Below are 26632 nucleotides of genomic sequence, written 5' to 3'. Positions count from 1 at the left end.
TCGACCGGAGGGAGCCACTGATACGGGCAGCGCACCACCACGGATCCAACGCAAGGTTGTACACTGCTACCAAGGCTCGCTAGCGTACAAAAAGGAAGTATTCTCTTTGCTTGGGCTAGTTCGAGGCTTCCGCCATGCGTTATCGTTCCACTTCCCCAGAGCGAGTGGAGACAGCCAAGGGGGCGAAGGGCGGGAGTCCACACGGCAAATGCTTGGCAAGAGATAACGACGCGTGGGGTCCCGGGAACGGCCCCCGGGGGAAACCTCAAACGAACTGTCAAGTATCTGTCGAGCCCATTTATTTCTCGCTGGACAGAAGGTCCCAGCATCTGCGCATTCCAGTCGACAACGTCTCGTCGTCCATAGCCGCACCGTCCACCCACTTGCGGGCCGGCGGGCCCTTGCATATGGCTGCGAAACCTTGGTCGTTATCAGCGTCGATCCTGAACTGATAGGCGTGCATAGTGAGCTTTAAATGAGAAAAAACATGGACCAATGGCGGCAAAGACGCCACATAACGCGCTAGACTCATATCAACCTTGCCTGCAGCGAGGTCAGCAACGTGTTTCTGGGCGAAAGCCTTGCGTTGCTGCGGCGTCTTTTGTGATGCCGGTGGTGTAGCCTGTGGGAACTGCCTGTGCCACAATCAGTAGATGCTCAGGAAAAGATAAAGAGAAAAAGCCAAGAGGAATGGCCCTATCATGACGGGTACCGCGCGGATATGTGTACAGGGGTGTGGTGTCGAGAAGATAGCAACCTAGGTGTAGTAGCACCTCCGAGTGGCTGGACATGGTTTACGTACCACAAGGATGCCAAAAGCCCTAGCGGCACTTGTTAGTAGGGTAACTACCCGAGAGACAGGATATTATACCTTTGCTGGGTCTTTGTTCGATCAGCCACTTGCTTTCACAATCTGGAAAGCAAAGCTCAATCATGCACACGATGCAGTCTTCTTCCGCAGCCTTCTTCTTTGCGACCTTCATAGGAAACAAAGAACAATAGCTCAATATGGGCTTTATGTCTGAAGCTGGTGGGGGCAATTTCCGCTTCTTAGACTCTTCCACTGGGGTGTCATCGGCGCTCTCTTGATCAGTTTCCGTGTCAGCATTAGACTTTGGCGTGCTGATAGTGAAATAATTCGAGAGGGTGTTGGACTGCTTCGTAGCAGCCTTTCTCTTCTTGGTAGCTCTTGCTGTGTCGTCTGCTGCTTCGCCCTCGGCAATAGTAACCAGATCTTCGGTATCTAGTGGCGCACACAGCATGCATGCATCTTCAATGTCCGGGATGGCAGTAGATGCTTGGCGCTTCTGAGATAACGCTTTTCCTTCGCTGTATGTTCTGCACGTGGCTTGTATGGGACATTCGTCACACCGTGGTCGTGGAGTACAGACGGTAGATCCGAGTTCCATCAGCGCCTGGTTCCATAAACCCGGTACCGCGCTTTTCTGCTGTTCCGGGTAGTTGGATGCGAATTTGATCAATTGGTCCGCCATATCCCACATCACATCTGTCGTCTTTTTGTCTTTGGCGTCCATGTACAGGCCCAGCTGCCGGCTTAGCACTCTCGCAACGTTTCCATCGAGTACTGGCTCGGCTTCGCCAAATGCGATACTAGATACTGCACCTGCAGTGTATCTTCCGATGCCTGGTACTTCTTGAAGTTCAACGGCCCCGCTAGGAATTACGCCCGAAGCACTACGTGCAGACGTCATCTGCTTAGCGCCCTCATGAAGCCGAGTTGCGCGGGAGTAGTATCCCAAGCCTTTCCAAACGGAGAGCACATCGTCATGGTTCGCAGCAGCCAGATCTTCCACTGTGGGCCATTTTGCTACCCAGTTGTTGAAGTATGGAATGACAGTCGACACACGTGTCTGTTGTAACACTAATGCCTGTTAGTATGGATAGCACGTGAAAGTGGCTAAAGCCCACGAGCACGTGACAACGCGTTTTGGCGTGTTTGGCGATTCAGCATGGTATTGCGCAGCATCTATAAAAAAACCAGAGCGCCTACTTACTGACTTCAGACACCCAAACCTCGTAGGCTCTTTTTGACAGAATACTTTTAAGCTCTTCTTCCCGGCCTTCAAAGTCCGCGGGGTCGATCCACGCTTTTCTCCACGGCATACTACGCGTCTCTGCGACGCCATTGAACCAGGACAGTAGCGCGTCGCATACCGACCGATTGCCCAAGAGGAGCGGGTAGTGGTACGATGTGTTGTGGATACGCGATGGCGGTAGTGCAACGGTGGGTGGTGTTAAAGGGGATGTGATGATTGCCTTGGCAGACTTTGCAGCTTTGCTAGAACTGGCTGTTGCTGTTACGGCTTTCTTGCGCGGAGCCATGGTGCGTTTTGAGCAAGATAGAATAACGATGCGCTTTTAAAGGGTACAAACAAGAAGGGTCAATGATACCAACTATCAATCCCGCTGACGAGCGGAGAGGGCAATATGAATAGAGTTGCGATCGCGCTAAGCTTTACTAGCGCGATTACAACAGAGATCGGGCTTCCCTCCTGAATGCTTGTCACTTTTGAAGTCCACAAAAGAATGCGCCTACTCGCTCTGAAAACAGACTCAACAGGTGGCCGAACGCGAGTCAATAGTCTTATTATCCAAATGGCTAACGAAGATAAAACCCACATGTATGCCCGTCAAGATAAAGCAACCGAGGGCAAACAAACACCCCTGTATAACCAAGAAACATATCCAATTCAAACCAATGTGGGGGGGGGGGGGGTATAGGAACAATAGAATATAACCGCAGTAGCCAACTGCGTACCAAAATCCCAGTGCGTGGCTCGCAAAATTCGCAGAATCCAAACCAAGAATCTAAGCCCAAAACACATGCATGCCTAGTCTAGCCTCAAGCGCGCTTCTAGCAAATGAGAATGCAACCGCTATGCTAACGAGAGCTATCAATGCTTCAGCCAGATGTCACCGCCTTCACCCTTTTCCCATTTCTTCCATGCTATTTCGTATGCATCTTCTAAATCCCGAACCCATCTCTTGGTGTCAAAAAGAGGGCTGGTCCACCGTGACTCGTAGAGCATACGTCGTAATTCACTGAGTCGTCCAGTGGATCGGTGACCCTCGTACTTGTAATCGCGTGTTAAGCGGACAGCCATATCCTCGTACTCTTCGTCGCTGGATGCGATAAGCTCTTTCGCGGCTTGTGCACCCGCAGGCGTCTTAGGCAATGCGCCCTTGAGAATGGATGCTGCCATTCGAGAGCACATCTTGTACTTGTATCGTGGTAGGGTTAGCAACGGCGTACCGGACCAAAGCACGTCTGCAGCCGTTGTATGAGCGTTGCACTCGGGTGTGTCGAGGAACAGATCGCAGACACGTGCTCGAGAAATGTGCTGATGTTTCTGGGCAACATCGGTAAACATGATGCGGCTGGCGACTTCTGCGCCTGCCCACATAAGAGCTGTTTGCTTGAGGTTCGTCTCGCCAAGGTCGGGGAATCGTAGTAGCCAGAGAACGGCGTTGGGAATCTTCTCAAGAATGCGCAACCAAGTGCGGAACGTCGTGGGTTCGATCTGGTAGAATAATTAGCCAATGTACGATAGCTGAAGTCATGATCAACTTACCTTGTACAACTGGTTGAAGTTTGCAAGAATGATGGCGTTGTCTGAAAGGTTGGGAAAGATTTCTTTGCGCATCGCCCATCTTCGTTGTTGCTCTTCTTCCCAGTTTGGCTGTCGACCTTGGGAGTCTGGAGCACTCTGTCTGTGATCACAGCAGAAGAACGTGTCCCTGCAGAAGACGATGTTCTCTCCGTATATCCACCTGTCGTCCGTACCGCCGCTATTGTCATCCACCAACGCATCTTCAAGGTCGATGTTACGGCGCCATTGACGGAGAGTGTCTGGGGGCACGGCAGTATCATCAGCAAGCAAATAGTCGCACCATTCGGCGCCAAGGGTACCCGCAAAACCCATGAAGGCCATTTGGATGGGGGCGGCACGGGCGGCGAATACTTCGTTCCTTGCTCCCCTGGTGTATCCGTTGAGGTTCACAAGAACATGTATGCCGTCACTGGTGATCTGGTGGACCAATCGCTCCGCAGACCAACTGCTGGCGTCGTAAAAGACTGGAGATTCCTTCTCAATCTGCTTGCGGTGTTCGGATCCGTCACTTGCAGTGGTCGCATAACAATATGCCTTTACACGGCTCGGGTCGTGCAATCCAAACACAGATTGCATCAGATGTGCTAGTGGATGGTTGTTGAAATCTGAAGATACGTAACCAACTTTCAGATATGGCCTCGGTGGAGCAGGGGGTTGATAAACAGTCGGTGGGAGCCAGGGAACCCTCAACGTCGAACATGAGATGCGCAGACCGTTCCGTTGCGATATTAGGCGAATTTGTTTGGCCGACATGGGGCATGTGAAGGTGTGAAAAGGCAGTACAGTTGGGGCTGCAGGTATCGTCAAACCCGCTGGGAGCTGGGGTCTTCTGTATGAGGATGACGGTCGCTGCTGTCCAGTCACATGTCGATCCTGGTACCACTGCCAGGTCATCCATCTTATGGCACGCTCAACAAGGCGAACGATGCGAGCACCTTCCCACTTTTGACCCTTCCATTTGGTCAGTACCCGTCTCATGCTATCCTCTTTCTCTTTGATGTCTTGTGCGTTGGTGCCAGTGAGAATGAAAGGACGCATGATGTCCTGGATGAAGTAATCGTCCATAACACCTCTGCCCCAGTCCTCGCCATCGGCAAGCTGCTTCTCAACCAACTTGACAACCTTGTGGATCCATCCAGAACTGGAGGCACCTGGGAGAGTGGCGTCCAAAAGCATGCCATTCTCGTTGACGTGCCAGCGGTCTCTGGAGCCGTGATCGTCGGCTATTCCACCTCTGCCAGCCCAGTTACAAACTGAGTTGAGAGCATTAGCAAGCCCACAAACAGCTTCCGCAAAGTCAGGACTCGACTTGACCGCCTTGCGATAATAGAAGATTGCATCGGCGATCCGGCCTTTGTCTTTGACGGCATTGGCAAGATTTGCGAGAGCAATGTCGAATCCTTGATCACATTGGACAGCCTTTTCGTACATGTTGATGGCATAATCCAGTTGTCCAATGTCCTTCAAGAGACTTCCGAGGTTCGTGTACAGGTGAGCGTGGGACGAATCCAACTGAAGTCCGTAGGAATAGTATGCAAGGGCAAGAGCAACGCCACTGCCCGGGACTAAGCCAGGTATCTGGGGCTGAGCAAAAGCGTGCGACACAGGACTCGGTTTCGCAGGAGCAGATTGTTGCACGCTGGCAAGTAAGATACCGACATTGTTAGCTGTTGATGGACTGGGCTGAAGGGATAGTGATAAGTAATAAAGGGCCAGGATCTCCCGGACACCGTGGGTACTCTGATACGATGGAGTCTTTGGCGAGTTGGTAGCCATGCCGTCTTGGAAGATCTTGGCTAATGAGAGCAACGAGTTGCTCATCGTCGATATAGCTGCTTTCCTCGAAAGGCCCTCACTAGAAACATGTTTCAGACCAGGGAGCTGGCCATGAGGCGGGAAGCAAAGCTGAGCTGTCCTAGTAGCTGCATCGGGCGGCAGCAGAATCGGATCGGACGAGGGTGGCACACGGCGTCCACCTGGTGAGCGTTCCGCAACGTCGTATCCAACAACGGCAAGAATGCGCTTGATAAGGCCATCGATGCCATTGGTGTGTGGTCCAGTTCCGATAAGGACTGCGTCTTCAAAGGCTCTGGCAGCGGCGGCATTATCGCCAAGTGCGTAGAGCATATTGCCTTTGGCGTGTACCAGTGCGAGAATACGACCGTTATCGCAGCCTGCAATGGCATATCCGCTCGAGCCGAAGCCTGGTTGATCCGAGCCAGGGAGCTCGTCTAGCTCCTTGAAGACTGAGGAATCTTCGCCTTCGAATTCGAAAATGGGGCGATCAGATGCTTCGGAAAGGCTCGACTCGCTGTAGGTAGAGGCTGAACGCTCGCTTTGCGCTTCAAGACTTCGCAGGGCATCTCCTCGCTTGACGAATCTCAGCTGACGTTCGACGTCTTCAATAACCTGAACCGCCTCTCGTCCTTTGTGATCACTGCAGAGGAGACCAATGAGGTGCTCGACGGCCTCGAAATAGCTTGGACGTAATTTGACAGCGCGCCTCCAATGGCTCTCAGCTTCACGCTTTTGCTGAAGAGCAAGCATGGTAGCCGCTAAATTCGAAATGGCTTCGACATGGCTACACTGGGTTAGCATTAATTGTATACAGAAAACAGGGCGTGCTTACTCTTTGTCCAAGGTCAAAATATGCTTGTACCAGTCTTGAGCTTTTTGGTAGTCACCTAGCGCGTAAGCCAGACAGCCACCTAGAAGAATACCATCTATCCAAGTCCATTTACTTTCTTCGCAGTGTTTGGTGATGGCCTCTAGGGCAGAAGCAGTGGTCACGCTTGGAGGTACACCGTGTTGGAGGCTCTGGTGAACGCCGGCAACCGATCCAGACATTCGACGTAAGGTCCGCGGTGGTTCGATAGCTGGAGTATGAGGCTGCATAGAATGTTGTAGTGGCATACCTCCTTGCCACGGCTGGCTATTCGGACCAGGACCCCCAACTGACCATGCTGATAACGAACGTGAATGCGGCATTTGCGGTCTCTTGTGCACGAATTCTGATCCAGGTTGAGGTGATGCATAGTGGTTAGGGACTGGACACGATACACGTCGTTCTAGAGACGGCATGCCGCTGACGGAAGGACCAGAAACACTGCCTCCAGGTTGCCGTGGGGGTTTGGGGTAAATGTGAGGCCGCTGATGTGTGCGGCCATGAGGATGTGAATTAGTCTTTCTTGTTGCTTGTAGATGTCTAAGCATGTCTACGTAGACGGCATGGGCCCAAGCAAAGACCTTTTCCCTTGGCTGTTCGCTCGGAGGTAATGCACTAAAGTCATCGAGCGGAATGCTGGGCATGTGCTCAGCGATAGGTGTTGTTTGACCAGAATGTAAAAAGTCTTGAGGGCGTTGAGTAGGTGGCGGAGGGAGAAGCTGATTTTGATAGTCCAATGCAACATTTGCATGGGGCTGCGCATATGGCGAAAACTCCAGTTGCGGCCTTGGGGCGCGGCCGTAGGCGCCATGTGCATAGTCTAATTGAACAGGATTCGGCTGATGATGTGAAAGATTGGGCATGACATTACTGTATGGGTGACCTGCAAAGGGGTTGCTATGTGAATGACTCCAGTTGTGATTAGGGTGATGCAAAAATCGAGGATCGCGCATGGCAGCAGGCCGATAGGGAATGTACGTGCCATCGTGCCAATACGGGCCATATGGCCCTTGATCGTTGGAGACTGTGGGGTTCAGGGGGGTCTGAAATGGAGGCCCCATGGGGCCGCAGAAAGGATTGCCATACATCTGGTAGGGCTCAAGGGGTTGCAACGGAGGTATTTGACTGAGCATCGAATCAATCTGTGGTAAGTGTTGGGCAGAGAGGCCAGAACCCGTTTCAAAGTAACGGCTCGCACTCCATTCCAGCACATCTCTGTGATTCTGGGCATGACCACGATGAAGTGCTGGTGAGCGGAGAGGGAGGTCTTTGTTAATGCGATAGGGCATGCCGGATTCGGCGGTCACAGGAAGCAAAATGTGCTTTGTCGCGTGGGGCTCTCCGTTGGTTTCGACAGATGTGCCATCGTATGCGGCGGCCAGAATACCATTTGGCGTCTTGCGACGCAGCATGTGCTCTGCAGGCTTGGGAGTGCGGCCCGTGTCGGAGGGCGGCGAACCGTACGCACTGTGTCTAGATAGCGGATGGGCGTATTGTTGGGGGATAGAGTGTTGGGCGAGGCTGCGGCCGTCGGGGGTAGGGCCATTGCGGAGGTAGGAGGCGTGTGACGGGGCAGGCGCCATGTTGCTGTAGCCTGGGGTGGAGGGAAGCTGCGACGGCGGCTGCGGGGGGTATGGCCGGACCATGGTCATGGTGGGGGATCCGTTGGCGGGAATCTGGTGGTGGGTGTGTGTGCGTACGTGCGTGGGTGAATGGGTCCTGTCGCGCAGAAGACCGAGATAGGCAGCGAGCAAGAGGGTGTGTACCGGTGGTCACCTTGGAACGAGGGCTTGGAGCCAACTGTGTGGTGACAACCCCACAGCACAGCTTCACCAGGAGCGGCTGGTGCCTATGCCTTCGCGGAATCGTCGCCCGTCTGCTGCGCTTGACATATCTCTGGGGGTGGTGGTGGAGGATTGGACTGCTCAGCACCGGGCGTCGGCGTGCTGGCAGGTTAGCAGCAGAGAGCCCGGCGGGCGTGGATTGCGAGAGAGAGCGAGAGAGGGTCGCTCAAGTGCGGGCCCTCTCTTTGCGATGTGCAGCAACGGCAGAACAGGGCGGGCAGGGGTGGTGTCGGGACGATGGGCGTGTTGGTGCAGTGTGCAGTCTCCAGGACGCGGTCTCTGGGCGTCGTGTCGCGGGAAGGCCGTCGTTGGTCGGGTGGGCTGAGGAGGCAGAGTCAGCGTGTTACGGGCGGGCTGCGACTGGGGGCGCAGCAGCGGTTCCGTCGCGTCGTGTCAGCGAGCTGCACGTCGAGGCGGCAATGGCTGCTTTTTTTACTCTCGGGGCTCACGCTCACGCACACACACTTGCGCTCACGCTCCACGCACCCTCGAGGGCGGATAGGCGGGCGCGCAAGATGACGAGGTGTGGTGCAGCGGAGACGAGGCAGCGGTAGGCCTATCCGCTTTCGTATCCACCCAGTCGTTGGAGAGGTGGCTTGGAGCGATCCCTGCCGGGTGACAGACGGTCTGGGGGATGCCCGCCAGGCGATCGAGCGGGATCGAGGAACGCGCTACGGCGGGCGAGCTGGACGAGCACCGGCGGGAGCAGCACCAGCAAGTGGCGGCGCTGGGCATGGATGTGGATGGCGATGGCGATGGGGGTATGGATATGATATGGATATGGATATGGATGGCAGGATGCAGGCAGGATGCAGGATGGGTGGGAACAGGGCAAGGACTCTGCCAGCTTCTTCTACTCACTACTACTATCAGGGTGTAGGTACATGCCCACATCCATCGACGGACGCTGACACTGACGCATGGAAAACAAAACTTGGCTGTGCTAGCAGACGTGCAGACTGTGACTGCAGACAGCGACATCAACAAGCCAGAGACGGCGCCTTGCAGGGGCCCTCGCAGCTCGTCCATTGACGCGGGTGCCGCAATATCCACCATGGCCCATCCTTTGCATTCACCAGCCCGGCCGCCCTGGCTGCTTGCATATCGCATCCTCCTAGCTGCCTCACTGGCCCGCCCCTCGTCAGCCGTGAACACATTCCCTCGTTCATTCACAGACTATGTACATGCATGCATGCACATACTACTCACACCCACAGACACATGCAACAACAACCCTACCCGCACGCCAAGGGCTCCCGCGTCAGCCGTCATCGTTAATGCAGCCGTTTCATGTGCCATGCAGATCCCCCATAGCGCGACAAGGTACCACCACACCACATCATGCCCATCACAATGACAATAGCTATACACAAACACACACACTCACATACAACACTAAGCTACACAAACACACATAATGGCTATGTTGACCGCGGAAAAGGACCGCTGGAGCCACCCGAAAGGAAAGGCTCCGCGGTGAGTAATGGGTCGCGTTCTTCTTCTTCACACCAAAATAGGCCTATACAGTAAGGGAAGTAAGGGCCAGAGTGTTGGTGAAGTGATAGATCATCACAAAGAGTGCAAGGGTTCCAGGGTGCCCCGGACGGCCTGCCATTCCGTCGCCAATCAAGCCTGGGGTCAAACTCATCAGTCCATTTTTTTTCTCATCAGTCGACATTTGCCAAGTTGCCCCCATCTTGCAACATGGGAATTTGCCTGGAAAGACCGCGCTTTGAGGCACACGCTGTACATGCCGCATATGCCCATGCGACACCGCCTGGTCCATGTTCAATAGAGATGCAGCGGGGGTCACCGCAGGGGCCCTCTCGTTCCTGAAGGCCTATGCCCAGCCGATACGTGCTGGCCCATGCTGGCGATGTTGGTGCTGGTGCCGGTCCTGATACTCGAGAAGGGCGGCACCCTTTACATAGAGGGTTGCGCCGTGGCTCCAAGCGCGTTCCTCGAGGCATGTGCGGCCGCGCACCAGACCCTGCCAAAGGGATGCTGAGTGCACAGCATTCGACAACGATTGACCTAGTCGGATTCGTGAAACAATAAAGCACCTGTCATGATGCAGATAGGGGATCCTGGGAGTATGTGGAAACAAAGTGGTAGTTGTTGTGAACAGGTGAGGTGGAAGGAAAAAGCTTTTAGTAGCTCGCAGAGAATTTCATGTACCCAAGCGTCGCTTAGTCACCCCGCCCGGACCTACCTTCCGCCGGCCTGGGGTTTGATGTAATGTGGCATCACGAAAGTCCACCGTGTCAACCGCCGAACGCTTGGTTTTTCCAGAGTCCTCCATCACCAACGTGGTTTTCCTCCTGCCTTGCTCGCTCAGGTCATCTCTCTAGCCCGCGGTTCAAACTCTCTGCTCTCACCATGGCCGAACAAGAACAACCCCCGCCAGAGTATGAGACCCATCAGGGCCCGCCACCACCGGGCTCGATTGCCATTCCGATACCCCTCGGGCCCAACGGCGAAAAGCCCACCCCCGAGCAAATCCAGCAAATCCAGATGCAAATTGCCGCCGAGGCCCAAAGGCATGGAATCTCGATTCAGGAATATGTTCAGCGAATGCGACAGCAAGCCATGGCTCAGCAACAAATGCAGATGCAGGCGCAGATGGAGGCCCAGCAGCGCGCGCAACAACAGCAGCAGCAACAGCAGCCCATCCAGCCAGGCCCACCCAAGCCAGAAGCCATTGCTCTTGCAAACTGGCTCAAGTCGCAGGACTTGAAACCTAGGACCGTCGTGCACGACGAAAAGAGAAAGGACATGTTCAGAGGTGAGGATGCGACTATATATATTTGCCATGTGAATACGCAATTAACAAGTAAATAATAGTCAAGCGAGCGATCCGCGCCATCCAGTCACCCGCATACCAAAAGGCGCGGGCTAAGAACCCTCTCCTCCCAGAAGTCTACGACCGTGTTACTGCAGAAAACTGTTTCAAGCTGCTGCCTCTTTCTCTGCTTGCGCTCCGGGTATCCAAGGCCGACGAGGACGAACACGAGGGCCACAACCACGCCAAGCCCAAGCGCATCAAGGGTCTGTGGACGGTCAAGATTGAGCAGCACCAAGACGCAAATGACGACAGCTACTACATTTGGCTGTACGAGGGATCGCAATGGAAGCAGAAGCTGTACGCTCTGGGCGCCTTGGTGGCTGTGATTGCCATTGTGCTGTTCCCACTTTGGCCGCTGATGCTGCGCCAAGGTGTGTGGTACCTGAGTATGGGCATGCTTGGCTTGATAGGTCTCTTCTTCGTCATGGCCATTGTCCGTCTGATTCTCTTCATCATCACGATATTTGTTGCACCCCCTGGTCTCTGGCTATACCCAAATCTCTTCGAAGACGTCGGTTTCTTCGACTCGTTCCGGCCTGTGTGGGCATGGCAAGAGGTATGTGAAATACTGTCCACTTTCTGTTTGGTTGCAAACTGAACTAACACAATTTTTACAGACTCCCGAGGATATCAAGGCAAAGAAGGCAGCGAAAAAGGAAAAGAAAGCCGCTAAACTGGCTGCCAAAGCTGCGGGTATCAAGGGCAAGAAACACGGTCATGATCATTCGAGGACAACGACTCCTGTGCCGCCAAATGCTGCTCCTTTTGCTGCTCCTCCTGCGCCTGCACCTGCACCCGCACCCGCGTCTGCACCTGTGGATCACGCACCACAAGCTACTGGGGCCGACACGACAGCAGATGGCGGGGCAACTCAGCGGCCACCACGGGCGACTGTAGAGGAGGTTGAGGAGGAGTAGTAGTGTAGTCTAGGCCACGTTTGTTTGTTTGTTTGTTTATCTGTTTAGCTTGCACTAGGTAGTAGTAGTAGAAAGCGCGAGAGGTAGAGACGCGGGGGGAAATGACGATACTATGCATGGGTCAGCAGGCGAAAATTTTGGCGTTTTTTTTGTTTTACTTTCAAACAATGGTCTGTGTTTCTTGAGACGAAGGAAAGTGACGCGTGTGGGATACCGAGGCAGCAGGAGAAAGAGATAGAGAGAGCGAGAAACTATCTGCAATCGTACTCCTCTTTTTTTTTCGGTATTCCAAACTTGCTTCAAATTTTCATCTCACTGTCTATCTTATCTTATTCATTCTACTTCCCACCTCTCTCTCATATATATTGCCGTCCAAAAAGAAAGAAAGAGAGACACATATTTTTCCGCAAAAAAACTTGACCAATCGCCCTTAATCTCTTATCCAGCCATCCTTATAATTAATTCCCTTAATTAGTTCCATCTTAATCTTGCGCAATCTAACCTTTTTTTTCTTCCTTTTCCCTTCTTTTCCCCCACGCGCGCGTGCATGCGCGCCATTTTCTTTCTTGTCTTTTTTTTGAAACTTTGATTTTGCTATCAAGGGTCTTTATTTTGCGTCGGCAGCAGTGAGCGGACACCATGGTGGTCCATGCTGGCTACTAGTGTCCAAGCTTCTGGTTGCGTGTTTTATTTTATTTTTTTTCCTTTCCCTTGAAACAACGATTGAACTAGGTTTGCGAGCAAGGGAAAGAGAGAGAAGGAGGGGCTGGGGGGAAAGGGTAATAGTGTTTATTTCGGAGTTCTACATTAAGGTGTCCGACGGGTAAGGGTCCAGTTTGTGGCGCACGGGGGGAAGAATAGGGTTGTGTTTGTGTTTGTGTTTGCGATAGTTTAGACGTTGGATGTGTGTGTGTGTGTGTACACAGTAAGAAGGGCAAGTCGTGTTGGGACTAGTTCGTTGTTTTGCGTAATTGCAGGCTCTGGGGTGGGCTTACTAGAGCGTGAGTTGCGTAGTTATTGGGAGGGGCTTTTATGGAGAAGAAGAAATTAAAATGGTTCATTATAGTTGTATATGTTTGTAAGTAGTAGTTTCGAACAGGTGGCAGGAGCGCGGGCAGACAAGGGTATCGGGTCTTTAAGTCAGAATACCCATGACGTACTTGCTCCTGTCATGTAATTGCGCCCTATATCTCTGATTTCTTCCTCATACATGCACATGCATCCAAGGCATAGATGCCATGATTATCGTCTTTGTTTTCTGGTCCTTGCCAGGTCGTTGCTCGTCAATGTGATGAGCAAACAATTAATTCGAGACCAAAATTACAGTCATCCTGGACCCACACATGGGCAAACCAAAATAGTCAATTAAAGTGATTAATTCAGCCATAAGCCATTAGTAGCACTTCAAATTACCGAAAAAAGAACGATTGCTAGGAGTCGCTGTTTTTTTCTCTCTCAAAACCAAATCAACGCCATTACCATGCAACCGCCGCCGCCGCCGTCATTATCGTGTCATGAGAGGAGAAGCTCAGCCCGACGCCAGTAGAAAAAGTATACAGCAAAAAAGACCAAAATTTACTCTGCAGCAGCAGAAGGCTGGGCATCCTGGGCGACATCCTCGCCGTCATTGGCCTGGCGATTAGGGGTGGGTGCAAGACTAGAGTGGACAGAGGGCGAGTGGGTAATCTGGCTGGTAGGATTTTGTTCTGCTAGCTGGCGCTCTACAAAAGATATGGTCAGTGCTAGTTTTGTAGTACAAGCAGATGAGCACTCACCTAGTTCTCGTATGCGTTGCTTGAGCATCTGGTTCTCGCGAGTCAGGTTCTGGGTCTCTGCCTGGTAAAAAGCACTTTCATCTCTAGTGGCTACAGGGCTGGGAAGCATGTCGTGGGGGTCGTAGGAGCCGGCTTGGCCGGATATGGGCCGCAGGGCGGGAGAGCCCGCATGACTGCTGTGGCGCGAGCGGTCTGCAAACGACGACTGGCGGCTGATAGAACCCAGGCCAAAAGGCGAGCGGGAGCGGGGCTGGGCAGCCGAGGGCAGCGGCGACATGTGCTGCGAGGCGGGGATGGACATGGAGCGCTCCGAGGTCGGGGTGCCGTCGTCCACGACAGCAGAGGCGGACGAGGGGTGCTGGCTGGCCTGGAGGCTGTTTATCTGGGCTTGCTGGGCGCGGATCATGTTGAGGAGGCGGTTGACCTGGCCCTCCTGCTCAGCCTCGAGCTCCTGGTGCAGCTCGCCCAGGCTGGGGGCGCGCTCGTGGTGGGGGCTGTGTGGCCAGGTGCCGGTGCCTCTAGCACGGGCTGAAGGGCTCTGCTGCATCTCGCCGGGGGCAGGTAGGGCGGGGTCGTTGAGGTTGAGGTTCATGCGGATGCTGGAGCGGCGACGGGCACGCTCTGCATCCCTCCGAATGTCACCTGACGAAGGCGAGCGCGAGTCCTGGTTGTGCATGCCGGCATTCAAGGCAGCCGTGGCGGCGAGCGAGTGAGGAGAGCGTGAGCTGGAGGGCGATTGGGTGCGAGGCGAGGGCGAGGCGTGGGGAGGGGGCGAGATGGTGTTGACGTCGGGCATGGCGGGGACCGGATGGGATGGGGTGAGGTGGGGTGAGATGCAGGCGTGCGTATGGCTTTGACTTGTAGGCGTAGTCGCAGTCGCAGTCGCAGTCGTAGATGTGAGGTGGATGAGAAGATTGATGGATGCAGATGTACTTACTGCTGTAGTCGCGGTAGTCAGCGGGCAGTCAGTCCGTCAGTCAGCGTCAGCGTCACCAGACAGCTGTGGTGGGGTGACTGCAACTGGCAAAGCACAGCTATGGCGGGGCAAGTCGGACGGCGGCGCTACTGCAGGAACACCAAAGTCCGCCAGCCCTGCCCTGCCCTGCCCTGCCCTGCCGTTCCCTCCCCCCTGCCCCCCCTCTCCCGCTTTCTTATACCACTCCCACCATCACGGACGGCACTTGTCATCCGCCATCATCATCTCCCCCATCGCCATCGCCATCGCCATCGCCATCGCCGTCAGATCAGCNCAGGAACACCAAAGTCCGCCAGCCCTGCCCTGCCCTGCCCTGCCCTGCCGTTCCCTCCCCCCTGCCCCCCCTCTCCCGCTTTCTTACCTCTACCACTCCCACCATCACGGACGGCACTTGTCATCCGCCATCATCATCTCCCCCATCGCCATCGCCATCGCCATCGCCATCGCCGTCAGATCAGCCCTCGTCCCCGTCCGTCCGCCTCACCTTCATCATCCCCACGCCAGTCGTCATCGCGACGACATGTCACTAACGGGAATATGATTTGCAGCCATGCTACCTGCTTGCGCAAGCTAACTTGGCCTTCCCCGTGCACCCGCACCGCACCAAACTCTACTCATGCACCTCGCTGCCTGTGGCACACGCTGAGACACCAGGCCAAACATTGTGCCCACGCCCCTGGTGGCCTGCTACTCTCGCTGCCACTACGACTGCATTTTCCTTTTGACCTCGCCGTCGCACCCTGACAGTGTTTGTAACGGACGTGCCACACTGGCCGTAAAAACAACTTCACCGCCCAAACACGATCCAATATCTCCCCATGCCCCAGTATTGCCTGGCGTCGGCTGCTACGGCCACATTGCCGCTCCCTGCCCGGCCTTGTCCTGTGCCTGCAGAGTTTCGCTAATAATACTTTTTGCTGCGACCCTGTCGTTTGCACCCCGCCCCGAGAACAGCCCAGGTGGTGGATTCTGCTACAAACTACTCTGTCTGTCCTCGTCATCATTGTCGTCTCCGCTGTTGCAAGGCCTTACCTGGACTCGCTGCCAAAACGCGTCGCGGCGCACTCACTTACACACCCTAAACCCCCCCCCCCCATTTACATCGGCGCGCTTCGCCCGCGTGCACAGCCAAATGCTCGTGTTGGCTGGGCCAGCGCACTGTCAAAAGACGTTGTGCCGGCCCTCCCCCGGCTAGCCTGCTTGCAGCGCGCCAAAATAGCCCTGGCCTCGATTAGCGCATGCCGTCGCCATCTCTCCCTTCCCAACTTTGTCTTCGAGCTGGCCGGATAGGGGCCACATTCCACCCCCTGCGTCTTCACATCACACAGGGAACTGCTCCCCTGGCGCACTACCATGATTACCCATCCTTCATCTGCGGCAACTAACACTCGCCACCACTCTTCTCCTCCTCCGCGACTCTCGTCACCAAAGCCGACTCGTGTCGTCGTTTCACTTTGGTCAGCTTTCTGGTCCTGTTCACATATCTGCCGCCCAGCGCCGTCGTCTTGTTCATGGGCTCATGTCCCGTCCGCTCGTTTGATCTTCGCTTCTCCTGGTGCTATACTACCACCACCTATATCCCGCTCCTTGTTCCTTTCCGCTGAATCTCCCCACATTGCTTGATCCCCAATTCGGCTCTTTCGATATCCTCGACTTCCCAATCGCCATTGTCACACACACACTCTCTCTCTCTCTCACACGGACCATATTTGACCAACGTCTGCATCCCGGCCGTCCCTTCCGAAAGCCCTTGACCCCCGAGAGACCGGCCTTCCCTGTCGCTATCCATATCGACAGATTCGACTGTCCCGTGCCGCAACCAATCTGCCACGCTTACTGCCCACTTGGCTTGTCCCTTCCAAATCATCTACTCGCCAGGACTCACATTTATCCTCCAGTCGCTCTCTCACATTCCCACACTGCCACCGTGCAGTCACAGAACATTCACAATGGCCGACCTTTCGGCACGGCCACCCATGTCCAGATGGCGCCTTACCCGCTCTACAGCAAACTTGCGAGAATCAGCACGCTCACCCTCGGTAGTATCCAAAGCACCCGTACCCGCTCCGCCAAAAACGCTCGAGCGTGTATCTTCCAGAATGTCCTTGTTCAATCTATTCAGCAGGCCAAAGGTAGAAAAGGCCCGCGGTCACACAGAGGTTGGTCTCGCAGTGCCAATGCGGCCACAAACGCCGCCAAAGCCGACTGCTCCCATGTCCGTACCCAAGTCTTCACTGCGACAAAACCCTTCGCCCCCAGCTCAGCAGACAATACGCGCCCGAGCAAGCCAAAGATTCCGGCCTACATCTATGCGCTCCACTGTATCATACAACGAGTTTGGTGATTGGGAACCCCCGCCACTCTTCCAGGCTTTCCCCCAATCTATCAAGCATGCTACTGTACAAGCCTGTGTCTTTGCTCCAGAGGTCCTGATGCGGACACAGAGCCAAAGACGGCAAGCAGAGTCTCTACTCGAGAGAATCGACCATGAGCGCGAACTATCCACCATTACTGAGAATAGTACAGAGGCCAAGAAGCTGGAGAAGAATCACAAACGCCTCATATCCCACTCGGTGCTTCACCCACCTACACCAGAGCTTGTCAATAAAATTTATGTCCTGGTCACTGGCGGGTATATCCTGCAATATGCTGGTGACGGTCCCTTTGATAGGGTACCGGAAAAGGTACTCAAGCTCGGCAAGGAGTCTGCGGCTTTTGCCTGTGATCTCATACCAGGCAAACACTGGGTGCTTCAGATATCCAGCCATGCTAGCGGTGATGGCGCACTCGAAGTTGGCCCAAAGAGCTCGATCCTTGCACGTCTGCGGACACAACATCTTAACACACGCAGGTCTGTAACGAGCTTTCTCTTGGTTCTTGAGAGCGCCGAAGAGATGGACGAATGGATGACGAGTGTGCGAAGAGAGATTGATAACCTTGGTGGTACAAGAACAAGGGATGACCCTGCCCGAGCTTCTTGCTCTACCGATGGCGGCTCAGTAAGCAAAGAGTCTGCAGAAATTGCGAACCATCGGTTCAGAGTCAGTCGAGACGCGTACAACATGAGCAAGGTTGTACCAATCGAACCACGCCTTTCAGCGTCGCCAAAGATCATCACTTCAGACTGGGAAACAAATCCTGAACAGATCAAACGTAGTCTTGACTCATCTAGCGGACACTCTCATCGACAAAGCAGCCGTCTCTCCGTCGAGACGTCATCAGCCACCTCGACACCGATATCTCAGCACCAGATGCAACTCGAACAATTGTGCAGCCGCTCACGGTACTCCTTCATGTCGTCATCGACATCTTTTTCTGGCGCCGGGACTCGGAACACGTCGCGCGAATCATCACCCGCGCCACAATCACCTCTGATGGAAGAGTGTGGTGCAGCTGGCGACAACGAGCCTCTCCGAAGTGCCATGTCCCTACGATCCTTCCAAATGAATCCAAACAATTCAATGTCATCCCGACGTAGATCCATGCAGCCACTGCCGACAACTGACGAGAATCTTCTGCAGTCAGCCGAAGCATTGTCTAAAAGCATGCGTCATTCTCTCTACAGTCCTGCATCACCCACATTTCCCGGGCTTGAAACCCCTTCCGCCCCAGGCCTAATTGCATCAGGTAGCCAAGCACCAAGTTTGGATCAACCTCAAGCAATTGAAATCGGCTTGGCATACTCATCGCCCCCAGAGCCCAAGAACGATATCCCAGACCAGTCCGAGGAAGAAGACAGCCTCCCCACTCGCGAGGATAGCCCAGTGAGGTTCAATGCTCATGTATACAGCTCGCCACCTAGGAGGGACATCATCTCGCCTCCTCCCAAAGAGCCTGCGCCACTTCCCCCACCACCTGCTCGACGCCAGTCCACCATGGGTAACACGACAACAACAGGCATGTCAAACCCAGCACCCTACCTTGCTTCTACCAGCAAAGTCAGCGGGACAAGGCGTCGAACTTCAGGATCACCAAAGCCCTTTCTGCGACCTATTCCAGTCCGCCCTCAAGCCCAACATATCGATTCTGCCAGACGCCGAGCTAGCCAGACACCCTCTCCTACGCCTTCCATTTCTCCCTTGATCACAAATCGATCTGTGACTGCGCCAATAAGGCCAGCTTCAGCAGCGTCCAATATGACAACATCCCCTAGCCTTCATGGCCTTAATTCAGCACAGTCTAACCCATTGCGTCGGCCACCCTCAGTTCAGATCCGTTCTGATCGGGCACCTTTCTTATCATCCCGCCCACTGCGCCTCATCTCTTCTACACCGTCTTTTGTTCCCGGCCAAAGAATGTCAATCCAAACAGCCCCTACAACAACCAACGTTCAAGCATTTCCTCATATCGAGGCGCTGAGGCAACGAACGCTAGCCCAGCAAACCAGCCAAAAGACCATTGTACCAAAGCATAGTTTAGGTCCAATTGGCCTGCCGCCACCCGCGCCGCCACCAAACATGCCTCTTCCTCCACCTCCTCGCAACATCACATCGCCTACTCCGCCGCCCAGCATACCACTTCCTCCTCCTCCTCCACCACCACCACCACCACCACCAACCGTGGATCTTCCAGCCATGCCTCTCAACATGCCGCTTTCTCCGCTCGTGGGTCTTCCAGCACCACCACCCACTGCACCACTACCCCCTACACCACCCGAGGTTGCACTTCGGGCCTCTATCGTCTGATTATCATCACAAAAAAAGATGTCTTATACGAACATCGTGTACACCGTGAAGTCGGCGTTTCGAATCGGTCGTCGTTATCATCCTGTTGAGATTTGGGCCGTCTCTTCTTTCCTCGCCGCGGCTATGACGCTTTTACGCCACTGTTACTTTGATGCTTTTTTGTTTTCAAACTATTGATCCTGGAGGAGAAATTGTCGTATTTCTGTTTTCTGCGCTATACCAGCCCGCAAGGCCTCTCCGTCTCTCCTTTCATTTCTTTTCCTTATTTACATGTTCTCTTCGTGTATCTTCTTTTTTCTCTCGCTTGATTGCGTCATTTGCATGCTGTACTACGCACGCACGTCTTGATGGGTTGTTCTTTTAAGCTTGGTACCGGATATGGCCCTTTTTTGATGGACCAGGGTCCGCAAGGGTCTTCCGTGTAGCTGGGTCTATTGCGTTTGTTCTTCAAGCAAGCCTTGTAATGATTTTGTGGAGTTTGATTGGTTGTCCTGGTACGGGAGGGGATACGGAGATCAAAAGATAATTTTTGGGTTGTAGAGTTTAGACTAGGTTTTCCCACGTTGATTCGTGCTCATGCATTCGGCCCAGGCCTCTGATGCACTTGGGGAGAGTTGTTGATTAATTCTATCATCTTCTCCTTTTTCACTCGCATGGTCCAAATCTTTATATGTTCTTGAAATCCGATTGCCTTTACACACGTCAGCATTCACCCTTCCCCCTTTCCCTTTCATATCAACAACTTACAGGCAAAAGCTCCTCCCAGATCGCTCCTTACCACCCACTCGCTTTATCTTCTCACATTTGTCTCCATTCGTCCATCGCGCGCAACCGCAGTATTTCCACTTGCCCGCAAACTGCAAAGCCTTTGGCATTTCCTTCTCCTTCTTGTTCTTCTTCTTCTTCTGCGCGGTAGCGTCGACATTCGCATCCGCAGCTACATTCGTGTCCTTTGCCTTTGACGCTGCGCGCGCAGAGATGGCAGCCCATTCAGGGTAGAAGACGTCGTCGTCGGTTATGCCTTGCCACCATAGCGAGGGATCCTTGGGGCGCTTGAGGGGCTCGTCGACGGGTTCGGTGGGCACGCCTTTGCCGTATTTGCCGGCGGGGCGGGGAGGGTAGGATTCCCCTGCGAGAGCGAGGGTGGGGAGGAGGGCCAAGAGGCTGAGGAGGAAGTAGAGGGATTTCATTTTTTTTGGGTTGGTTTCGTTGGTCTCTCTGTCTCTCTCTCTCTCTCTTTTTTTCGAGGGGGGATTCGGGGGAGTCTATATGGGAGGGAGGTTTGAAGCGAAGTGGGTATTGTGAGTGGGCGGAGGGAGAACCTTGGTACAGATTTTGGGCATGTACAGAAACATGGGGTGGGATTTCTTACTTGACAGTTTTTTCTTCTTCTCACTCTGGAGTTTGGGTTTTTGGACCCTGAACCAGATTGGGCTATGTAAAGAAGATAATATTGGGAATTGGGAACAGCCAGTTATGAACGTTTGATTTCAAAGCTGTGGTATCAGAGGGACGTGGATGATACCAGAAGAATTGTGATAGGAAGCGAAATTGGAGTTTGAAATTGGCCTAGACCTTGCTTGTCCCACGTGTAGGCAGTAAGTATCGCACATGTGCCATGGATCCAATACATCCGAAATCAGTCGCGATTGTATATTGATGGGATACACTGAGTGGAAAGAATAATGTTTACATTCAAAGACATGGGGAACTGGTGACTTGACTATTAAATCCCAACAGCTCTTTTACGCAAACCAGCTAGCCACTAGGTGACGTACAAAAATCATCTCCGGTACCAAACCTCTCTGACACTAAACTGATAGGTGATGTATTACTGAGGCGGAAAATTGAACCCGAGAACCCCTTTAATACTACCAGATGCTATAATGGCTGAATGAAATCTCAATCGATAAACGTTTCCCAGTCCATTTCGCTCACCTCGTCGTCTGAATGTACCGCCCTACGGCCACCGGTCTCGATGGATTGCCTTACTCGGTACCTCCCCTCACCACTACTGTCACTGGATCCACTACTCCTACCATAACCTTGACGACTGCTTTCGCTCATGGGCAGCTCCATCTCCTGCGCTAATTCTCGTGCCTTCCTATCTGCATAAGCGTGTGCGCTCTCCGCCTCGAGTTCGACTAGTTCCGGTTTTCTTGGTCGCTGCTTCTTCTTCCCCGGTGCATCTGTGTAGTCGGAGCTAGAGTCTTCGCGTTCTACAGTATCGTCGTGTAGAACAGGTGGGATTACCAGAGGCATTTGGTTTGCCTCAAAGTCTTCAGGTTTTGGTAGTGATTCAAGTTCTTCCCATTCTGCGCGGTACTTTGTGAATGATCGCCAGTCGTCGGGCTGTGTGATGACTCGCTCATCTTCATCGTCGTCTTCATCGCTGACTGGATCGATCTGGTTGAGGTACTTGGACTTGTCTGGGTCGTGACCGAGCATGATCCACATCTCCAACTCATCTATTTGGGCGATCTTTCGGTCATGCTGCTTCAAGCTCAGTGTTGGCGGCTTCGGTGTTTGACCATCTCCTGTCATGTACCGGCCAGTTGTATCTCGGGACTGCTGTGTGGACTGCGATGGTTGCGTAGTTTCGTCCATTGACGACTCATCCCAGTCAGATAGCGCGAGCCGGTCTATAGGAAGAGGCGTTGCCTTTCGTGATGCTCGTAACCGGGCTTCAGCCTGATCATCTGAAGACTCCACATCCGTTGTCAGAGTGCTGGCAATGGGCTCCTCTGGTCGCATGATGCGTTCAAACTCATCCCAAGGCACTTCTTTCTTGATTTTTTTGCGACCGTTCCGAGATAGCTGCTGATCGTAGACTCTTAGTGCACACCGCCGCGCAACACCTCTCCATCTTTCTTGGCTGTTTCTAGGCATACCCGCAAGGTCGATGGCGGTACGCACGTCCCTTTTCCTTACTGTAGGAAGTGCACCATGTGTAGTTCTCTTACTCCGTGACCGTAAACGAGACATTGATTGTATCATAGCCAGTCGTACAAGTCGTGTGGTTACTGATACGACGAGGTTGTGAAAGTCACCAAATGCAGTACGATAGATGGACGGCTCTTGGGCAATGTCTGATGTATATTGCGACCAGTGCGACCAAGGAGAAGGTATCGTTGGCGAGCGATTCATGAAGACATCTCTTGACAGCTTCAGCATGTTTTGTGGGTGTAACAGTGATCCTTCTGGCAGTGACTCTAGAATTGCGGCTGTAGTTGGTGCATGATCTAGTTTACCTGGTTTTCCGTCTTGTTTGGGCCCCTCAGAATTGACGGGTTGATCGGCCTTAGTAGATGACTGAGGATACACGCATTGGGCCATTTTCCGTCGCCTGCAGTTACTGCATGGAAGCTCTCGGTCGCACTTTTGCTTAAACTTCTTGCACGAAAGACATGCTCTGCACAAGTTAGTACTGTCTTCTTAGACACAAACACACATACGTACCCTACAATGACCCTCCCCCCTCTACGAGGAGGTGCTGGCTCGTCTACCTCGCCATCGATAGCGTTCTCAATCGCATCAGCGACGGCGGAAGTGATCAGCCAGTAGTCGCCATGCTGTTTTTGCTCTTGTCGAGCCTCCCACTTCTCCTGGTACCACGCCAGTGCATCTGCTACAAGTTCTACTTGGGCGTCGCACTCGTTGCCAATCTCAACGGCAGCCGGGATGTCGCGAAAAGTCAGACCAGCATCGCCCTGCTTGACTGCGGCGCCATGGAGCAGCAAGAGCAGTTCGCGCACCTCTGGTATGCTTTTGCCGACTGCATCTGCTATGCCTGGGACATTGTCTCTTCCCAGTCGCTGTAGAGCCGAGTAAAAGGTAGCTTGCTCGGCTGTGGACCACAATGAAGAACCAATTTGCCAGGAGTAATAAGCATAGGGCATGTGGCTACTGTCGAAGCGAGTGGCGGCTTCGTGAACAACTCCATTGAAGAGAAGGCGGTATCGGTCACAGTATTTTCCTTCGAGGTGATATTTTCGGGGACGTGCCAATCTCTCTGCATCTGTTCGGCGACGTTTGGACGACCGCGAAGGTTCATCAGTCCAATCGGACTCAGCTTGCATGGCGGGCGAGACCCGGGCAGCCGTCGCCCAGTACACCTGTATTGACCGGAAAAACCGCAGCAAGTGACAGTGCGTACATGCAGCTAGGTGGTGAAAGTAGTTGTGGTGGAGTGGGTAGCAAAAGAAGAGAGGCTTCTTCCAATATCACGTGATAGACACTTTGCCCTGATGAGTGAGGCTGCTGGCAGATGCTTCGCAGGCACTAGAACAGTTCAGGACAATGCCATGCCCGGATGTGGCTTGCTCTCGGCTATCCTACTACCATTGCTTTTGCTATTCGTCTGTAATTATAGAAATATTCCTGCCGGGGGTGGTTGGGGGAGATATTTCAGGTGGGGCTCTGCCGCGGCCGACTTTGCCTGTACTGCGTCATGCGTCGTGACTTGGCGACAGTTTCGCTCCCCCTCGACGCGTCTTCATGTTCCGCCATGCGCTGAGACTGTGCACTCGGCCAGGCTACCGACCTGTCTGGGTGGTAGGAAGAAATGCTTCCCGGCTGGCCAGAACCAGGAAAAAAGCTGCCGTGCCAGCTGTGCCCTCATCATCGGCATCCTCGCCACCATCACCGCCTTCACCTCCACCTCCGCCTCCACCCGCAGTTGTCCTACGCGAATACCAAGAAGAATGTATCCAAGCTGTCCTGTCGTACCTCGAGCGCGGACACAAGCGCTTAGGTGTATCATTGGCAACAGGTTCTGGCAAAACCGTCATCTTCACCCACCTAATCGACCGCGTCCCCGCCTGTGGCAGTGCGACCCAAACACTCATCCTCGCCCATCGCCGTGAGCTCGTTGAGCAGGCCGCGCGCCATTGCGCCCGCGCATATCCCACCAAGCATGTAGACATTGAAATGGGCTCCCATCAAGCCTCGGGTGCCGCCGACATCACAGTTGCCTCGATACAAAGCATCACATCAGGCGACCGCCTTCACAAGTTCGATCCCGCACGCTACAAACTCGTCTTAGTCGACGAGGCCCACCACATTGTCAGCTCGACCTATCTTCAGGTCCTTAAGCACTTTGGTCTGCGCCATGCCACAGATTGGACCAAGACCACCACTCCTGCTCTCGTTGGCGTGTCGGCCACCTTGTCCCGCTTCGATGGCAGGAGATTGGGCGCTGCTATTGATCACATCGTCTACCACCGGTAAGTCTCGATATGGGATGAGTGGTAAGGGACTGAGCTAACCTAAGACAGTGACTATGTAGACATGATCGAGGAGAATTGGCTCTCTGATGTAATCTTCACAACCGTCGAGATCAAGGCCGACCTGACCAAAGTGAGCACAGGATCCAATGGCGATTTTCAGGCTGGGGCTCTTTCCAAAGTCATTAACACCGACGAGACGAATAATCTCGTACTCAAAACATGGATCGCAAAGGCAAAGGATCGGCACTCGACACTCATCTTTTGCGTTGACCTCAGCCACGTCACCAATCTCACAAACATGTTCCGCCAGGCTGGAATTGATGCGCAGTTCGTTACTGGAGATACGCCACCCAAGGTCCGGAGCGCAAGGATTGACGCATTTCGCAACAAAGAATTCCCTGTATTGCTCAACTGCGGTGTATTCACTGAAGGCACAGACATTCCCAACATCGATTGTGTGCTATTGGCCCGGCCAACCAAGTCTCGTAATCTCTTGGTTCAGATGATCGGACGCGGCATGCGTCTATATGACGGGAAAGACAATTGCCATGTCATTGACATGGTCGCCGCTCTAAGTACTGGAGTCGTTTCGACCCCTACCTTGTTTGGTCTGGACCCTGCAGAAATCGTGGACAAGGCAGACACAAAGACTTTGGCAAAGATCAAGGAAAAGAGGGAAGAAGAGAAGCAAAGAGAAGAAGAGGCTTCCCTGTCAAAACAACCGACTGTCGCCAAAAAGCTGCCTGGCAGCATCTCTTTCACCGACTACGACTCTGTACATGATCTCATAGCGGACACTTCTAGCGATAAATACATACGCAGCATTAGCCCAAATGCGTGGGTGGGTGTAGGCGAGGGCAGGTACGTTCTCTCCGGCAACACGGGAAATTATCTCGTCCTCGAGCCCTCGGATACCGCAGATGGTTTCTTCAGAGCAAAGTACTATTGGAAGATTCCTATCGAAAAGCAGACGAAAAGCCCATATGGTACACCACGCGTTATTGCCGAAGGCGAGTCTTTTTCTCATGTCGTCCATGCAGCTGATACATATGCGGCGGAGGTGTTCCAGTACATATGGATCAATAAGAATCATGCATGGCGAAGAAGCTGCGCTTCCAAGGCACAAATCGACTTTATCAACAAGTCTCGGCCTGAAGAAGACCACCTGAAGCCAAGCGACCTCACAAAAGGCAAGGCAGCCGATATGATTACACGCCTCAAACACGGTATCCGTGGTCGGTATGATAAAGCCAACGTGAAGCAAAGATCGGAGCAGCGCATCAAGGCTCGCGCGGAGACATTGCAACAACGACTCCAGGGGCATGTACAAGTTGGGCCCTTAGGACAAGGCCAAACACTAAATGAGAAGCTTCTTGGATGAACTGGAAGTATATTTTATGTTTGCAAGGTCATGGGCGGCCGATCGCTTGTGGCTAGGGCCGCCAGGCGCACTGTGTACTTGTAAGTACACTACCCCGCGGAGAAGCGCGCACTGTTTCCACCAGCCCATCAGTACAGCCGGTTTCCTTACAGCTATGTACACCTACAGTGAACCCTAGCAAGTTCGCTCGGTCTGATATTTTCCCCGGACTCCCTCAAAGATCGGATGGGCTCTACTTTGCAAGATTCGGTGTGGTAAAAAGTAAACATTAATCCCATGATTGCGCGGGCGCTCCGATTGGCCATACAACTGTAGAGGTTGGAAGACTGGTATCGTTACCAATGCTTTTGCTTCGCGCGATTCCATCCAACCCGCATAAGAAATGGTGGTCTCAGGCTGAGCCGGTGCACCGAACATGGCTTGAATCGCGCTATACTGCGGCGTCTACGGGATTGTGGTGACGCGAGAGAAAGTATGCTCGGATGGTGCATCTCCGCTGAAAGATCTTCAACCCAATGTTTCCATGATAGCCCCCACACTTTATCCACTTTGTGCGGTCCGGCCAGGAACATCGTCTAGTTGCCCAGAATTCGCTCACTGTTCGCCACGCCGTATTGGGCGCTAGTCCCCTTCCAGCGTCAAAGATAAGGCCGCATATCAAAACTCTGTAGTAATTCGGTATGG

The 26632-nt window shown here is 53.5% G+C and overlaps 9 protein-coding genes across 9 annotated transcripts; 4 read left to right on the top strand and 5 right to left on the bottom strand.

Annotated features, from left to right (window-relative positions):
• Positions 1–298: 298 nt before the first annotated feature.
• COCMIDRAFT_6060 (uncharacterized protein) lies at positions 299–2343 on the bottom strand (the record flags this gene model as incomplete). The annotated part of the gene is made up of 4 exons (XM_007690626.1): positions 299–635; positions 803–821; positions 872–1882; positions 2016–2343. The coding sequence occupies 4 exons, from the start codon at positions 2341–2343 to the stop codon at positions 299–301; spliced, it is 1695 nt and encodes a 564-aa protein (XP_007688816.1).
• Positions 2344–2915: 572 nt separating this feature from the next.
• On the bottom strand, positions 2916–7949 carry COCMIDRAFT_97674 (glycosyltransferase family 41 protein; the record flags this gene model as incomplete). Its single annotated transcript, XM_007690655.1, has 3 exons — positions 2916–3542; positions 3594–6213; positions 6262–7949. 3 exons carry the CDS (start codon positions 7947–7949, stop codon positions 2916–2918), a joined length of 4935 nt encoding a protein of 1644 aa, XP_007688845.1.
• Positions 7950–10520: 2571 nt separating this feature from the next.
• On the top strand, positions 10521–11903 carry COCMIDRAFT_37540 (uncharacterized protein; the record flags this gene model as incomplete). The annotated part of the gene is made up of 3 exons (XM_007690644.1): positions 10521–10926; positions 10986–11542; positions 11604–11903. 3 exons carry the CDS (start codon positions 10521–10523, stop codon positions 11901–11903), a joined length of 1263 nt encoding a protein of 420 aa, XP_007688834.1.
• A 1575-nt stretch (positions 11904–13478) lies between these two features.
• COCMIDRAFT_97618 (uncharacterized protein) lies at positions 13479–14354 on the bottom strand (the record flags this gene model as incomplete). The annotated part of the gene is made up of 2 exons (XM_007690654.1): positions 13479–13624; positions 13679–14354. The coding sequence occupies 2 exons, from the start codon at positions 14352–14354 to the stop codon at positions 13479–13481; spliced, it is 822 nt and encodes a 273-aa protein (XP_007688844.1).
• Positions 14355–16007: 1653 nt separating this feature from the next.
• COCMIDRAFT_97617 (uncharacterized protein) lies at positions 16008–16277 on the top strand (the record flags this gene model as incomplete). The annotated part of the gene is made up of 1 exon (XM_007690653.1): positions 16008–16277. The coding sequence occupies one exon, from the start codon at positions 16008–16010 to the stop codon at positions 16275–16277; it is 270 nt and encodes an 89-aa protein (XP_007688843.1).
• Positions 16278–16603: 326 nt separating this feature from the next.
• On the top strand, positions 16604–19339 carry COCMIDRAFT_97660 (uncharacterized protein; the record flags this gene model as incomplete). Its single annotated transcript, XM_007690652.1, has 1 exon — positions 16604–19339. The coding sequence occupies one exon, from the start codon at positions 16604–16606 to the stop codon at positions 19337–19339; it is 2736 nt and encodes a 911-aa protein (XP_007688842.1).
• Positions 19340–19887: 548 nt separating this feature from the next.
• On the bottom strand, positions 19888–20529 carry COCMIDRAFT_27061 (uncharacterized protein; the record flags this gene model as incomplete). The annotated part of the gene is made up of 2 exons (XM_007690637.1): positions 19888–20030; positions 20118–20529. The coding sequence occupies 2 exons, from the start codon at positions 20527–20529 to the stop codon at positions 19888–19890; spliced, it is 555 nt and encodes a 184-aa protein (XP_007688827.1).
• A 712-nt stretch (positions 20530–21241) lies between these two features.
• Positions 21242–23418, bottom strand: COCMIDRAFT_6054 (uncharacterized protein; the record flags this gene model as incomplete). Its single annotated transcript, XM_007690625.1, has 2 exons — positions 21242–22751; positions 22799–23418. The coding sequence occupies 2 exons, from the start codon at positions 23416–23418 to the stop codon at positions 21242–21244; spliced, it is 2130 nt and encodes a 709-aa protein (XP_007688815.1).
• Positions 23419–23836: 418 nt separating this feature from the next.
• On the top strand, positions 23837–25948 carry COCMIDRAFT_27059 (uncharacterized protein; the record flags this gene model as incomplete). The annotated part of the gene is made up of 2 exons (XM_007690636.1): positions 23837–24564; positions 24616–25948. 2 exons carry the CDS (start codon positions 23837–23839, stop codon positions 25946–25948), a joined length of 2061 nt encoding a protein of 686 aa, XP_007688826.1.
• Positions 25949–26632: the final 684 nt, after the last annotated feature.

The sequence above is a fragment of the Bipolaris oryzae genome (genome assembly GCF_000523455.1).
Source record: "Bipolaris oryzae ATCC 44560 unplaced genomic scaffold scaffold_82, whole genome shotgun sequence".
Taxonomy (NCBI): Eukaryota; Fungi; Ascomycota; class Dothideomycetes; order Pleosporales; family Pleosporaceae; genus Bipolaris; species Bipolaris oryzae.
This window is presented reverse-complemented; position numbering and strand designations above follow the sequence as displayed.